The sequence below is a fragment of the Pseudonaja textilis genome, chromosome Z, assembly GCF_049901715.1.
Source record: "Pseudonaja textilis isolate UNSWEBS1 chromosome Z, rPseTex1.2, whole genome shotgun sequence".
Taxonomy (NCBI): domain Eukaryota; kingdom Metazoa; phylum Chordata; class Lepidosauria; order Squamata; family Elapidae; genus Pseudonaja; species Pseudonaja textilis.
In genome coordinates, this window is record NC_142008.1 from 17,115,509 (window position 1) to 17,129,328 (window position 13,820).

At 42.6% G+C, this 13,820-nt stretch overlaps 1 protein-coding gene across 1 annotated transcript in view; it reads right to left on the bottom strand.

Annotated features, from left to right (window-relative positions):
- CCDC7 (coiled-coil domain containing 7) overlaps positions 1-13,820 on the bottom strand; it is a 256,642-nt gene that overhangs the window by 171,733 nt on the left and 71,089 nt on the right. Inside the window, exons 12-14 of the mRNA XM_087917690.1 lie at positions 9,878-9,908; positions 3,592-3,681; positions 1,091-1,188 (exon numbers count right to left, since the gene is read on the bottom strand). Coding sequence (XP_087773816.1) covers positions 1,091-1,188; positions 3,592-3,681; positions 9,878-9,908 — 219 coding nt within the window. The remainder of the gene's footprint in view (positions 1-1,090; positions 1,189-3,591; positions 3,682-9,877; positions 9,909-13,820) is intronic.

Below are 13,820 nucleotides of genomic sequence, written 5' to 3' on the forward strand. Positions count from 1 at the left end.
AGTAATCTATGCTCTGATAATATTCTAGTTGAACCATTGCCTTATACATGGTGACACCCTTAGACAGGTAATAACAGAATAATAGAGTTGGAACTAACCTTGGAACTCTTCTAGTGTAACTACCTGCTCAAGCAGGAGACCCTATTCCATTCCAGACAAATGGCTATATAACCTCTTCTTAAAAACCTTTCAAGTGTTGGAACATCCACAATTTCTGGAGGCAAGCTGTTCCACTGGTTATTCTTCTCACTGTCAGGAAATTTCTTAGTTCTAGGTTGATCTCTTCTTGATAATCCATCCATTACTTTTTGCCTTGCCTTCAGGAGAATAAGTTGACCCCCTTTTCTTTGTGACATCCTCTTAGATATTGGAACATTGCTATAAGGGCATCTTTGTTTTCATTAAATTAGATGTATTCAATTCCTGCAACCATTCTTCATACATTTTAGCTGTCAGTCTCCTAATCGTCTTTGTTGCTCTTCTCTGCACACTTTCTAAAGTCTCAACATCTTTTTTATATTGTAGTGACCAAAATTGGACACTATATCTTATTTCTGTCTTACCAAAGCAATAAAAATCTACAGTTAATTCAAAATATACTGCAGTCATAATTTTAAATAGGATGATTTTCAGGAAACTTCATTCTAGTTTTAGGAATTTTTATTAGTTATTGAGTCATTCCAAATCCAATACAAAGTGCCAGTTTTCACTGTTTCCATTTTTAGTGCATTCTGATCCTAATTTCTAAAGGCCACCATCTCTGGCTAAATCTAAGAGACTTATGATCTAAAATGTACTACTTGTCAGAATGCTTCCAAGCTTCAGTGGATGGCAACATGAACGTACTGAAGTACACGAAGGTACTGAATTTCTATTACTATTAATCATAGCTTGTATAATAGCAATGGCACCCAGCTTTCAGATAACTTCAAATAAAGTAGCAAATAAATAAGAAATATATAATAACATGGCAATAATTAAGATATAATAGTTATTTTAAATTAATAAAAATTCAAATTTCATTAGTTTTCTGAATACTTTAGCACAAATTTTATAAAATTAACTAGTCTATGTATTCATTTTTTCTTACATCTGAGCCTTTTCTGAAGAACCTTGTGGTTTCTCTTCAACTCTCATCTTCTCCAGTTTTAGTAATTTTTTCCTTGTCTCTGGTATTCCTTTATCTTGCTGTCAATAAGCATTCAAGAAAATGAAGCAACAGTTTTGTATTATACAGTTTCTTGTACAGCTGTATTTGATAGTGCATGTGTCAAATAACAATAGAATTATTCCTAATCCAATTGTCAAAATCAGTAGATCTCACTTTTCCCTTGATAATATCCCCAAGGTGGTTATTTAAATTAGATAACAACTAATTCCAATTTTTATTCACAATTCTTGGAAACAGAAGAGCAGTGTCAAGTTTAGAAGCCATATTAGCCTGGGGAAATAGGAGGGGGGAATTTCTTGGAGCGAATGCTATTATGTCTAACAGATTTAATAGATAATCAGAGTTGGAAGGGAACTTGTAGGTCATCTAGTCCAACTCCCCGCCCAAGTGGGAGACCCTACACCATTTCTGACAAATGGCAGTCCAATCTCTTCTTGAAAGTCTCAAGTGAGGGCCCTCCCACAACTTCCATTGGTTGATTGTTCTCACTGTCAGAAAGTTTCTCCTTATTTCCAGGTTAAATCTCTCCTTTAATCACATACGCTCCAAGAAATTCCCTCCTCCTATTTTCTCAGGTTCAAGAATGTGGCAGTGTGGAAGTGTCTGATGCTAATATGGTTTCCAAAGCTGACAGGCAGATCCAAGGTGACGTAAACCAATTTCTTGGTTTACGTCACCTTTTCTTGTGGACTCCAAGACTCCAAGAAAAGACTCAGGATAGGATCATGTGAATGAACTTCCTTTGGCCAAAAGAGCCACTGAAAGAGCTACTGCCACTTTGGCCTAGTAATCCAGCTAGCACAGTCCAGGAAAAGCCATGGCTTCAACTCTTAGGAACATCTTACCTCCTGAGGTAAAATAGGGTTCCATCCTCCTGACCATCCACAAGAGCCTTAAAACCTGACTCTTCATGTTAATTTGGGGCCCCCATGGGGAGGAATTTCACACCAGAGTGACTGATTGACTAATAATAGTTCCCAGCCATCCGCATCCCTATGTATTCTATAGTAATAACTTGTATTTTATTGTAATTCTAATGTGATTTTATATGTTTATTTATATATTTATAATTTCATTTTAAACTGCCCAGAGTCTTGTGTGGTTAGTAGTGAGTGTATGACCAAATTAAATAAATAAATAACACAACACAAAATAAAACAAATAACAAGATGTACGGATTAGAGCTTTTGAACTTCTCTTCGAATGTTTGCATTATATCTTAAGAGTCTGCTTATTAGGCAGTGCTGTAAAGGAACCCCTTATCAGCTGATGTTTACATTGGAGATACTAAATTCTTCTTTCTGTGATTCTGCATAATCCTTTCAGGAAGTTCTAACATGAAATTATTCTTTTACTGGACTTCAATTTTACTCTCTTTTTTTCCTTTTACTCTCTGATGTACCTTAACTTTTAACATTTTCAATCTATTCTTTTCTCTATAGGTGGGATCAATAAATTCTCATTAGTCGTTTTTCTGCACAGGGATAAATTATTTCATAGTTATTACTTTATAGTCTACCATAATTATGATCCTATGTGCTCCTCAGTATTAATCCTCCCATTGTTAAACATTCTAGGAAGAGAATAACGCTATAAGTATAATTTTGAATTTCTAATCATGTAACAAGCAAACTAGATTTAACATAAGGAATTATGTCACGTTGGCATTTCACCAAATAACAAAAATTCCTGTGAGTTCCCATATGAACAAAAACCAAGTATAACTAAGAGAGAAGAAGAGGAGTAATTTAGTTCCCATACAGCCTTAGGCTGATCAGAAAGAGATCTGAATATGACACCATGTCAGTAACTAAGTTCTAAATATTTAAATCCAGCTTCAGTTTCTCTAAGATGAAAACTAGATCCAGTGTGAATTCATTACACTAGTAAGGATCATCAGTTGGGACAAGCACAGTTGTCAGGTCAGACATTTCTGATCCATCATCAACCTCACCTCAAGAAACAGAAATTGATGCTCCCAGCATTAATAGTATGGAAGACTCAATCAAAAAGTCAAAAAAGAGCAGAATCCATAAGTTGTCCATAAAGCCCAATTTAGTATGGCTACTTCTGAGAGCCAATATGGATAGAGGAATAACTGTCTATTTTTGGCCAAATTTTAGCAACACAAACTAAGTGCGTTAATTTCTCCAGAAAAAAATACCATCTTAATACCAACAGATCTGGCATTTGGCAATAATATCCTTCTCCAGCAATATAGTGTTGATAGTCCCAGAAAAATAACAATAGAAGAAGGTATCAGCAACTAACTGTTTGTCTGTCTTAATCAGATCCATAGTACAATTCTCATTTTTAGAAATGAAACTTTTTATGTTTAATAAAGTTTGTTGTTCTTAAAGGTATTATAATATCTGAAGTTTCAATTCTATTAATAACATTGAATTTAATTCATAAATTACCTCTGAAGCTTTCATTTTTTGAAGTTCGTCCTCCATTATTTCTTTTTCTTCTGTTAGCTTTTTAAATTCTTTCTGAATTTTCTGTAATTTCTAATATTAAAAAAAACAAGAGTCAAGAAAGGCTAGACACTTCAAAATATTTGGGATCTCAAAGAAACTTTATCCCTCCTTTGGAAAGAATTATTATATACGAGAGTTTTACAAATCAGCCGATTCACACCAGCTTGGGCAAACTGGTAGCAACGATTTGGCGTGGATTGCCGAACCAGCAGTGACTTCTGGCTGGCCACACCCCCGACCCAGTCACTACTCAATTGCTTGCCCTGCCCAGCCAATGCTCACTCACCCTCCCACAGAACGTTTGCCCTGTCCAATCACTCCTTACCTCCTATGTGGCACACTGGGTCTCATCACTTGCCTTTAACCTGCCTTCCCACGTGGTGCCTGCACCCCAACTGAACAGCCCTGATCTGCCTCCTCACAGATAAGTCTGCAAGTCATGCTAGCTCCCCACCACTCCCGGATTTTTCCAGGCCACCCTCACCTTTCCCAGAGCTTGTTGTGCCCCCCCACCATCCCCGGGCTCAGCTGGCTGACTTCCCCTCTGGTGTGGCCCCATCCTGGGAGGTAGTGCTGGCTGGGGCCTAGCTGTCCCCCCACCATCCCCGGACTCGGTTGGCTGGCTTCCCCACTGGCGTGGGCCCATCCCAGGAGGCGGTGCTGGCTGGGGCCTAGCTATCTGACCCCCCACAGTCCCTGAGCTTGGCTGGCTGGCTTCCCCACTGGTGTGGCCCTATCCTGTGTGGAGGCGCTGGTTGGGGCCCAGCTAGCTGCCCACCACCACCGTCCCTGGGCTCAGCTGGCTGGCTAAACCAACACGCGGCACTCTACCTTTCACGTGGGGGCCACAGTGCAGTGAGCGGTGGCAGAGGTGCTCTGACAGGGGACTCCCAGGGCTGCCTCTCATAGCAGCACCACTGCCTCTGCCACCTCTGCCACCCGTTTCCTTTCGTTTTATCCCCCAGCAGAAGCGAGCGGCGACAGAGGTGCTCCAACAGGGAGGGTGGAGACCCCGCTGCCTCCCATAGTAGTGTCACTGCAGCAGCACTGCTGCTGCTACCTGCTTCCTTTTGTTTTGTCCCCCAGAAAAAACGAGCGGTGGCAGAGGTACTCCATCCGGGAGGGCAGGGCCCAGCTGCCTCCTGTAGCAGTGCCGACACTGCAGCGCTGGCGGCAGCGCCATTGCCACCTGCTTTCTTCCTTCTCCTGCCACCCACTGCTCTGGAGCTCACCAGATCAGTTTGTCCCAGTCAGCCCAGGTATGTGTGTGTGTGTGAGAGAGTATGTGATATATGTGTGTGTATGTGTGTGTATGAAAGAGAGACAAGAAAGAAAAAAGAAAAAGAAAGAAAAAAGGAAGAGTAAGGAAGGGAGAGACAGAGAGAAAAACCTCTGTGCTATTATTTTTAATTGTTCTGTTATTTATCATATATTAATATTTTACACTGTTCCTATACCTAGATTGATTTTTACTGCCTTTTCTTTTGCCCAGGTATTTTTCAGGGTTTATGTGCATTCAATGTCTATAGTCCAGCGCATAACTACACGTGTGTTTAACAGAGTTGAAAGTGACTGTGGAGGTCTTCTAGTCCAGGGGTTGCCAATCTTTTGGACCTCAGGGACCACCAAACTCATAATTTTAAAAACCAGGGACCACTAACCAGTTCTGTGGCCTAATTCGTGGGTGTGGCTTGGTGGTGATGTGACTGGCTGGGCATGGCTTGTATGTAAATATTATAAATATTTATCTAAATATTCATTTTTTATTAAAAAAGAGCAACTTTTACACCAAATCAGGCAAAGCAGGTAGGCAGATTGAGATGCTCACAGAATCACAGATTCATTCACAAATCTATCTGCCATTAGCTAGTTCAGTCTGTCACACAAAATTTGCTTGCAAGCAAATTCATAAAATTTGCTAGCAAGCAAACTCACAAAATTAACTCACAATACACCATGTATGTAAATATTGAGGGTTTTATAAAAAAAGAGCAACTTTTACCCAAAATCAGGCAAAGCAGGCAGGCAGATTGAGTTTCTCACAAAATCATTCAGTGATTTATCTATCTGCCATAAGCTAGCTCAATCTGTCACATAAAATTTGCTTGCCATGAGTCTGCACTGAATAGAACCTTCAGTCCTAAGGGAGGTTCAGCTGTGCTTAAAAGCAGAGCTGAAGATCTAAAGATTAGCTAGAAAGGAAGAAATCCAACCATTTCCTGCTTCCTAGATAACCTAAATCTCCGGGCACAGCAGAACAGCTGATGGTCAGGGAAAAAAAGGAAAAATAGCAACTTAGCAGGCAAGTTTGCCAGGTAAGGAGTGAGAGGGCGGGGAGGGTTCCCACAGGCCATGTGGGCTGCGCAGCCTTGTGTTTCTGTGCAGCATGGATTAATTGCTTTGGGGAGGGTGCTCTGGGGGTGAGATTTCTCTGTGACCCACCAAAATTTTCTCACGGCCCACTGGTTGGCGACCACTGTTCTAGTCCAACCCCATGCTCAAGCAGGAAACTGAGGATGCCAAACTCTGAGTAGAGGTCCTAGGAAAGGTGTCAGAATAACAGAATAACAATTAGAAGGGACCTTGCAGAGAACCCTATACCATTTCAGAGAAATGGCTGTCCAGTCTTTTCTTTAAAACTTCCAGTGATTGAGCACCCAGAACTTCTGGAGACAGGCAGTTCCATTGGATAATTGTTCTCACTGTCAGAAGTTTCTCCTTAATTTTAGGCTGCTTCTCTCTTTGTTCAGTTTCCATCCATTGCTTCTTTTTGCCTTCTGGTGCTTTGGAAAATACATTGCCACCCCTTCTTTCTAACAGCCCCTTAAAAGCCTGTTGCCTATCACACTCTTGGGCAAAGCATGTAAGCTATTTGCTCCTTTCAGTGGTCCATGAAAGTACATCTATAGTATGTAGATAATAAAGACAAAAAACAGTGACGAACATTTTTACAGAACTATAGATACATTGAAGCTGGATGTGACAAGAAATGGCTGGGAGGGGAGGGGCCAGGTGAGGCACCCCTTGACGTGAGTTACATGACCACCAAGCCATGCCCACCCAGTCACATGACCACCAAGCCACGCCCACCCAGTCACATGACTACCAAGCACACCCACCAAATAAGCCACACCCACAGAATCAGTTGTAAATTTTTTGGAAACCAACCACTGTTACAAATGCATGTGAAATAAAGGGCAGTGTGGAAAGCTATACAATATTTGTTGTAAATACAGAATAAAAATAGTTGCTGATGTGATAAGCTTGATATATGTTAGAAGTAAAGCATGCATGAAAATAAACAAAACATTATGTGAGCAGTTCAGCATTAAGTAGGGCAAGAATATGTAATACCAATTTGTTATTTGTATACAATCAAACCAGAGGTGGTATTCAACCGGTCCGTACCTGCTCGGGCAAACTGGTAGCGGTGATTTGGTGTGGGTCGCCGAACCGGTGGAGACCCTTGGCTGGCCATGCCCCCAACCCGGTTGCCTGGTCGCTCACTTGCCCTGGTCGCTCTCCTAGCTTTCCCTACCACATGGTGGCCAGGCGCAGCTTGGGCAGATGTCCTGCAGCTGCTGCACGTGCACACTATGAGTGCAGCCACTACATATGCAGTGCACATATGCAGCGGCCCTGGGACATCCGCCCACCTGCCTATCCGCCCAGAGCACGCTTCTCCCAGTGGATGCACCTCCTACAGCCCAGCCTGGCCTGGCACAGCTAGCCAGTAGGTGGCCACATGTCCAGCCGTCCCTTTTGCAGTGCCAGAAGCCTCTCCCAACTGGCCGACTACTCTCTTCCTCCTCAGCCATATAGAACAAGCAGGTAGAGAAGGAAGAGAGCAGCCGTCCATCCGGTTGCGCTGAAAAAGGAGTGGCTGGGACCGAAAAAAAGCAGTTTCCAACCACCTCTTTCAGAGTGCTGCACCAGCAGGGTCAATGGGGTAGACCTGCATGGGCGGTGGCTAGGATGCAGCGGAGGCGGCGGCAAGGGGTTGGAGAAGCGCAGCAAAACCTCTTGAAGAAGCCTATAGCCACTGCATGTTTTTTTCAGTGTTGAAGGAAGGAAGGTAAGGTCGAGAAAGCTGCCTGGCCCAGAGCTGCTGGTGGCAGGGGTGGCGGGGTGGAGGCTGCAGCACCCACCTCGCTTGAATTTCCCAGCCCAAAAAGCCGGAGGGGAGGAAAGCTTTTTCAGGCAATGCAAGACAGGAGACTGGCTGGGATGAACCCTTGTAATAAGAGATTCTGCTGGGTACTTGTGTGTGTTTCAGATGGGTCTCCTTTCCTAGAGAGAAAGGAGAGAGGAAGAGAGGAAGAGAGGGAAAGAGAGAGACAGAGAGAAAGAGAGAAGGAGGGAGAGAGGGAAAAAGAGAAAGAGGGAGAAAGAGAGAGAGAGAGAGGAGAAGAAAGAAAAGAAAGAGAAAAGGGAAAGAAATAAAAAAAGGAAGGAAGGAAGGAAGGAAGGAAGGAAGGAAGGAAGGAAGGAAGGAAGGAAGGAAGGAAGGAAGGAAGGAAGGAAGGAAGGAAGGAAGGAAAAGAGAAAGGAACAAAAGGGATAGATAAAGAAAAATGGGATGGAAGGAAGGGAGAGAAAGAAAGAGGGAGGGAGGGAGGAGAAAATGAAAGATATATGGATGAGTGGATGGATAGATACATAGAAGGAGGGAGGGAGGGAGAGAAAAAAGGAGAGGAAGGAAGGACACAAACCATGGCTTCAGAAGACTCTTTGAAACAGCACAGCAATCTAGGGCTGGAAGGGATCTTGGAAGTAATCTTCTAGTCAAACATGGCAAGTTTAAGACTTATGGACTTCAACTCCAAGAATTCCTGAGCTAATATGACTGAAGGAGGAACTCTGGGAATTGAAGTCCACAAGTCTTAAAGCTGTCAAGTTTGAAGACCCTTGTTCTAGTCCAACCCCCTGCTCAGGCAGGAAAACTCTGAGGATGCCAAAATCTGACTAGAGGTCCTGGGAAAGGTGTCAGAATAACATTAGAAGGGACCTTGGGGGGAACTCTATACCATTTCAGAGAAATGGCTGTCCAGTCTTTTCTTAAAAACCTCCAGTGTTGGAGCACCCAGAACTTCTGGTGGCAAGCAGTCGTTCTCATTGTCAAGAAGTTTCTCCTTACTTTTAGGTTGCTTCTCTCTCTGTTCAGTTTCCATCCTTCTGATGTTTTGGAAAATACACTGTTTGCCTTCTGGTGCTTTGGAAAATATATTTGCCCCCCTTCCTTCTGGCAGCTTCCTAAAGGCCTGTTGCCTCTTACCCTCTTGGGCAAAGCATGTGAGCCATTTTCTCCTTTCAATGGTCCATGAAAGTACATTTATAGTACATAGATAATAAAGTCAAAAAAGGTGACGAACATTTTTACAGAACTATAGATACGTTGAAGCTGGGTGTGACAAGGAATGGCTGGGAGGGGAGGGGCCAGGCAAGGCACCCCTTGATGTGAGTGACATTGAGTTGGCCACACCCACCCAGTCACATGACCACCAAGCCACACCCACCTGGCCACACACACACCCCAGTCACATGGCTACCAAGCCACACCTACCCAGTCATGTGACCCTAAGCCACGCCCACCAAATAAGCCATATCCACAGAACCGGTAGTAAAAAAATTTGAATTCCACCACTGAATCAAACTCTTGTATATATAAAGGTTGGTACACCCACTGCTTGTTTAGCTATTACATTCTGTTCCAGTGACTTGGTCATTAAGCATAATGGTTGCTAAATGAACACATTGACTAAGGGAGAGATGCAGAAAAGATCACTGATTGCTGCCATCTCATTCAGATAAAATTCTCTCCTAAATGTCTTGTGCCTGATCTGTTACCCCCTTGCTTTTTCTTTTTGCAGGGAGTGATTACTTCAAAAGGCTGTATCTTCCTAAGCTGCTTTTCTCCACAGAGCAAGCAGCACTTCTCAAAATATGTAACTGCAAGTTAAGTTCAACTGCAGCCTTTATTAGTTGATTAAGCAGCTGGCAGCTGCTCTATTATGAGAAACTGGTCACACGTTAATCAGTATCACACGGATGCTTTTGTTGTCAAGCATATAAAATTTGGTCAAAAATTCATGCATTGATCAGAAAGTGTTTTTTAATTATTGTACATTACTGTTGTATTTGTGAATAGCCAAGCAGTGACTGTATCACTGAATTTTGTTCAAATTATTAATTTAAGAACTGAAAGAAGGGAAAAATTATTACTTACACCTTCCAGCACATCCTGTTCATTTACAACTCTGAAAAATAATTTTTTTAAGCTTTCAGTAATTTCTAGATAAAGTGAACATTTAGTTAGGGAATGTATGTTCTACTTTTCTGATAGCACAATTTTCTAATTGTCTTACAATAAGATAGAGAATTCAAATTAAAATTAATTCAATTAAAATCAAAATTAAAAGTAGCCATTTAGAAAACTAATGGATTTATATGGACTGTTTCCTATTATGATTTGATTGCTTATTGTACCTTATGATTTGATTGCTTATTGTACCTTATGACTATCATTAAATGTTGTACCTTACGATTCTTGACTCTTGACGAATGTATCTTTTCTTTTATGTACACTAAGAGCATTTGCACCAAGACAAATTCCTTGTGTGTCCAACCACACTTGGCCAATAATGTATTCTATTCTATTCTATTCTATTCTATTCTATTCTATTCTATTCTATTCTATTCTAATTCTATTCTAATGGCTAAAAGCTTAGAAAAATGCACTATTTTTATCATCTTCCTAAATGTTTGGAAAGTGGGAATCAAATGAAATTCCTTAGGGAGCACATTTCATAATCTGGAATGTGGAAACCAAATGGGAGAAGGCCATCTTCCAAGGTCTCCTACTATAAATGTGGGCATCCTCAGAAGGATCTCAGAGGGACAAGTCACCAGATTTATTAGGCATAGAGGGAGAGTTGTCCTGCAGACAATCAGAATCAAAAATATTAAAAGCTTGATTGTTAACACCAGCATCTTATATTCCAGGCAGCAGACAATCAGTAACTCAGCAGATCTTTTAGTACAATATAAACGCTGTGTTGTATAGCAATCAGCAGCTGGGTTCTTGAATTTTTTACCTATTGAAATTTATGGACACATTTCAAAGCTAGATCTATTTTATGTGAATTAAACAATAGACCAGTTACAACCAAAATATGGTTGTGACTAAACAGTCACCAAGTTCAGTAAAAATGTAAATGTAAACTTAAAAACAGCCAAAAACCAATAACTAAATCTGGACAGTGGCAGCCAAGAGTTAAAAAGAATGTGTAAGGGTCATGGGTTTTTTCAGCTTGTGAATCTTAAGGATGTGAACAGATATGTGAAGAGAGAAGGGCTGCCACTTGTTTGCTGACTCTTGTTTTTCATGTCTATTTAAATTGTTAGATTCTACACCTTGACTGAAGTCATTTGCCTCAATAAATCAACGAACAAGCATAATGTTATTAACTCATTTGTTTAATTTGATTCCCTTTATATAATTTCTGTTGAGAACAGGTCACATTTTAGGTCATATTTATGCAGAAAAATTTAAAATTCAAAAAAGTTTACAAACTTTTAAGTACCACAATAATCACATACCAATTCCTTTCTGATGAATCAGAGCCCAATAAAACCTGCCCATATAATTTTCTCCATCTCTGTCCCATCAGCTCTAAAAAGAATTCTGTGTCATGAAAGTTTTCATTTATTTCAGATAATTTTGGATTAGAATTTGAAGAAATTCTTTGAAATCTAAAATGCTTTGAAGAATTCGCTGAAATAAAGTGGTATTTTCTAAAGTAATTAAAATATAATAGTGCTGTTCAAGGAATATAACGTCTTGATACTTTCCTCTGAGATTCCAGGAAAGAAAGATAACAAAGTACTGTACAATTTTTTTATTAGCAGGTCTATCTTCTAACGTTTCTATGATTTAAATAAATCACAATGCTTTAGTGAGAGACATTGGCATTTGGCCAGGGGAGTTAGCAGAGGTGGTATTCAATCAGCTCACACCGGTTTGGGCGAACTGGTAGCGGTGATTTGGCATGGGTCACCAAACCGGTGGCAACCCCTGGCTGGCCACACCCCTGACCCAGTCGCCCATTCGCTCACTTGTCCCAGTCGCTCTCCTAGCTTTCCCTACCACGTGGCAGTCTTGGTGCAGCTCGGGCGGATGTCCCAGGGCTGCTGCACATGTGCAGCACTATACATGTATACATGTGCAGCCACTATACATGCAGTGCACATGTAAAGCAGCCCTGGGACATCCACCCACCTGGAACACGTTTTCTTCCTTCTCCCAGCAGGTAGGTGGGCGGATATTCCAGGACTCCTCGCTCCCCTTGTTGTGAGATGCCTGCAGCTGCTGCATGCTTTTTTCAGTGCAGCTACAGTCCAGCAGCCAACACCGAAAAAAGCACACCTTGTTCTATGTGCCGGGCCCGGCAACTCTGAGCAGCCAGCACATGAACATGGTGGCGCCGGACCGTTGGAGAAGTGAAGTGAAGCCAGAGATCAGTAGCAGCCTCTTTCGTAGCACAAAATCGGCCAGGTGGTCTTCTCTTTCTCCGCCTGTTTGCTTTGTATGGTTGAGGAGGAAGAGATCAGCTGGCCAAAGGGGTGGCTGGAGGTGACTATTTTTTGGTCTCCAGTTGCCTTTTCAGCACAGAAATCCTCCCCAAATCAGCCAGCTGGTCTCCTTCTCCTTGGCCATACAGAACAAATAGGCAGAGAAGGAGATGACCAGCCTTCCAATTTGGGGAGGATTGCTGTGCTGAAAAGGCAACTGGAGACCGAAAAACAGTCTCCTCTAGCCGCCCCTTTGGCCAGCTGATCTCTTCCTCCTCGGCCATACAAAACAAACAGGTGGAGAAAGAGAAGACTAGCTGGCCAATTCAGGGAGGATTTCTGTGCTACGAGAGGTGGCTACTGATCTCCGGCTTTGCTTCACTTCTCCAATGGTCCGGCGCAGCCCTGTTCTATGCGCCGGCTGCTTGGACTTGCTGGGAAATAGAACAGGGTGTGCTTTTTTCGGTGCGGCTGCTGGATTGCAGCCGTACCAAAAAAAGCACGCAGCAACTGCAGACATCTCACAACAAGAGGAGCAAGAATCCCCAGGACATGTGGCCAAGCCACGCTGGAAGAGGTGTGTCTGCCAGGAGAAGAAAGCGTGCTCTGGTCGACTTTAAGAGCACCCCCATGGAAGAAGAATGCCCCCAAGAAACAAGAGCAAACGTAGTGGCTGCGGGGGTGATGGGCATGTGTGCTTCTCCACAAGGAGTGTGAAGGGAGGCAGACAACGTGTCTCTGAGGAAAACAGGAGGTGCCAAAGCCCTGGCTGTCACCCAGGAGGGGACTGCAGAGGGACCCATCACACGCCCGTCACCCCCGCTACTTTTGCTCTCATTCTTGGTTTCTTCCATGGGGGCGCTTTTAAAGTTGATTGCTGCCAACTCATCATTGGGAGAGGTGTAGCCCCTGAATTCATGAGAAGTCTTGGGCAAAGTTCTCTGACTTTTAAAATGCTCCTTGTACACCCCGGGAGCACCTAACTGGAGCAAGATAGAGCAAAGTTGACTGCTTGGGGAAGTCGCTCAGTTGCCCTGAGCTGGTGCGGTTCTTTACTTGGGCAGACAGACAGCCGCAGCAGTGCCCGCAGCAGCAACAGGTAGTGCTGCAACAATGAGGTATAGTCAGATTTGGCAGTGCAAATTTATCTCCAAGGGGTTTCTGTCAAAAAACAAAACAAAAATCACTCCAAAACAAAACCCATTTGGCAGGCAGACTCGGCAGGCAGTGAGAATCTTTAGTTAGGCTTTTTTGTGTCAGCCCAAGGGGTGGAGGGGAAGGTATGTAGGAAATCACCCTGCCTCTGTAGCATTGGTCATGTGACTGAGTGGGCATGGCCAACTCAACGTCACTGGCAGCAAGGTGCCATTCCACCTTGCTGAGTTGGCCACGGCCACCCAGTCACATGACCACCAAGCCACACCCAACAAACAAGCCACGCCCACAGAACTGGTAGTAAAAAAATTTGAATCTTACCACTGGGAGTTAGTGTAAATTGAACAGAAAGCAATGATATTCACAACAAACATACATTCAATATAACATATTTTATAATTATAAATATTATATATGTATGTATATGTATATGCATAAAATAT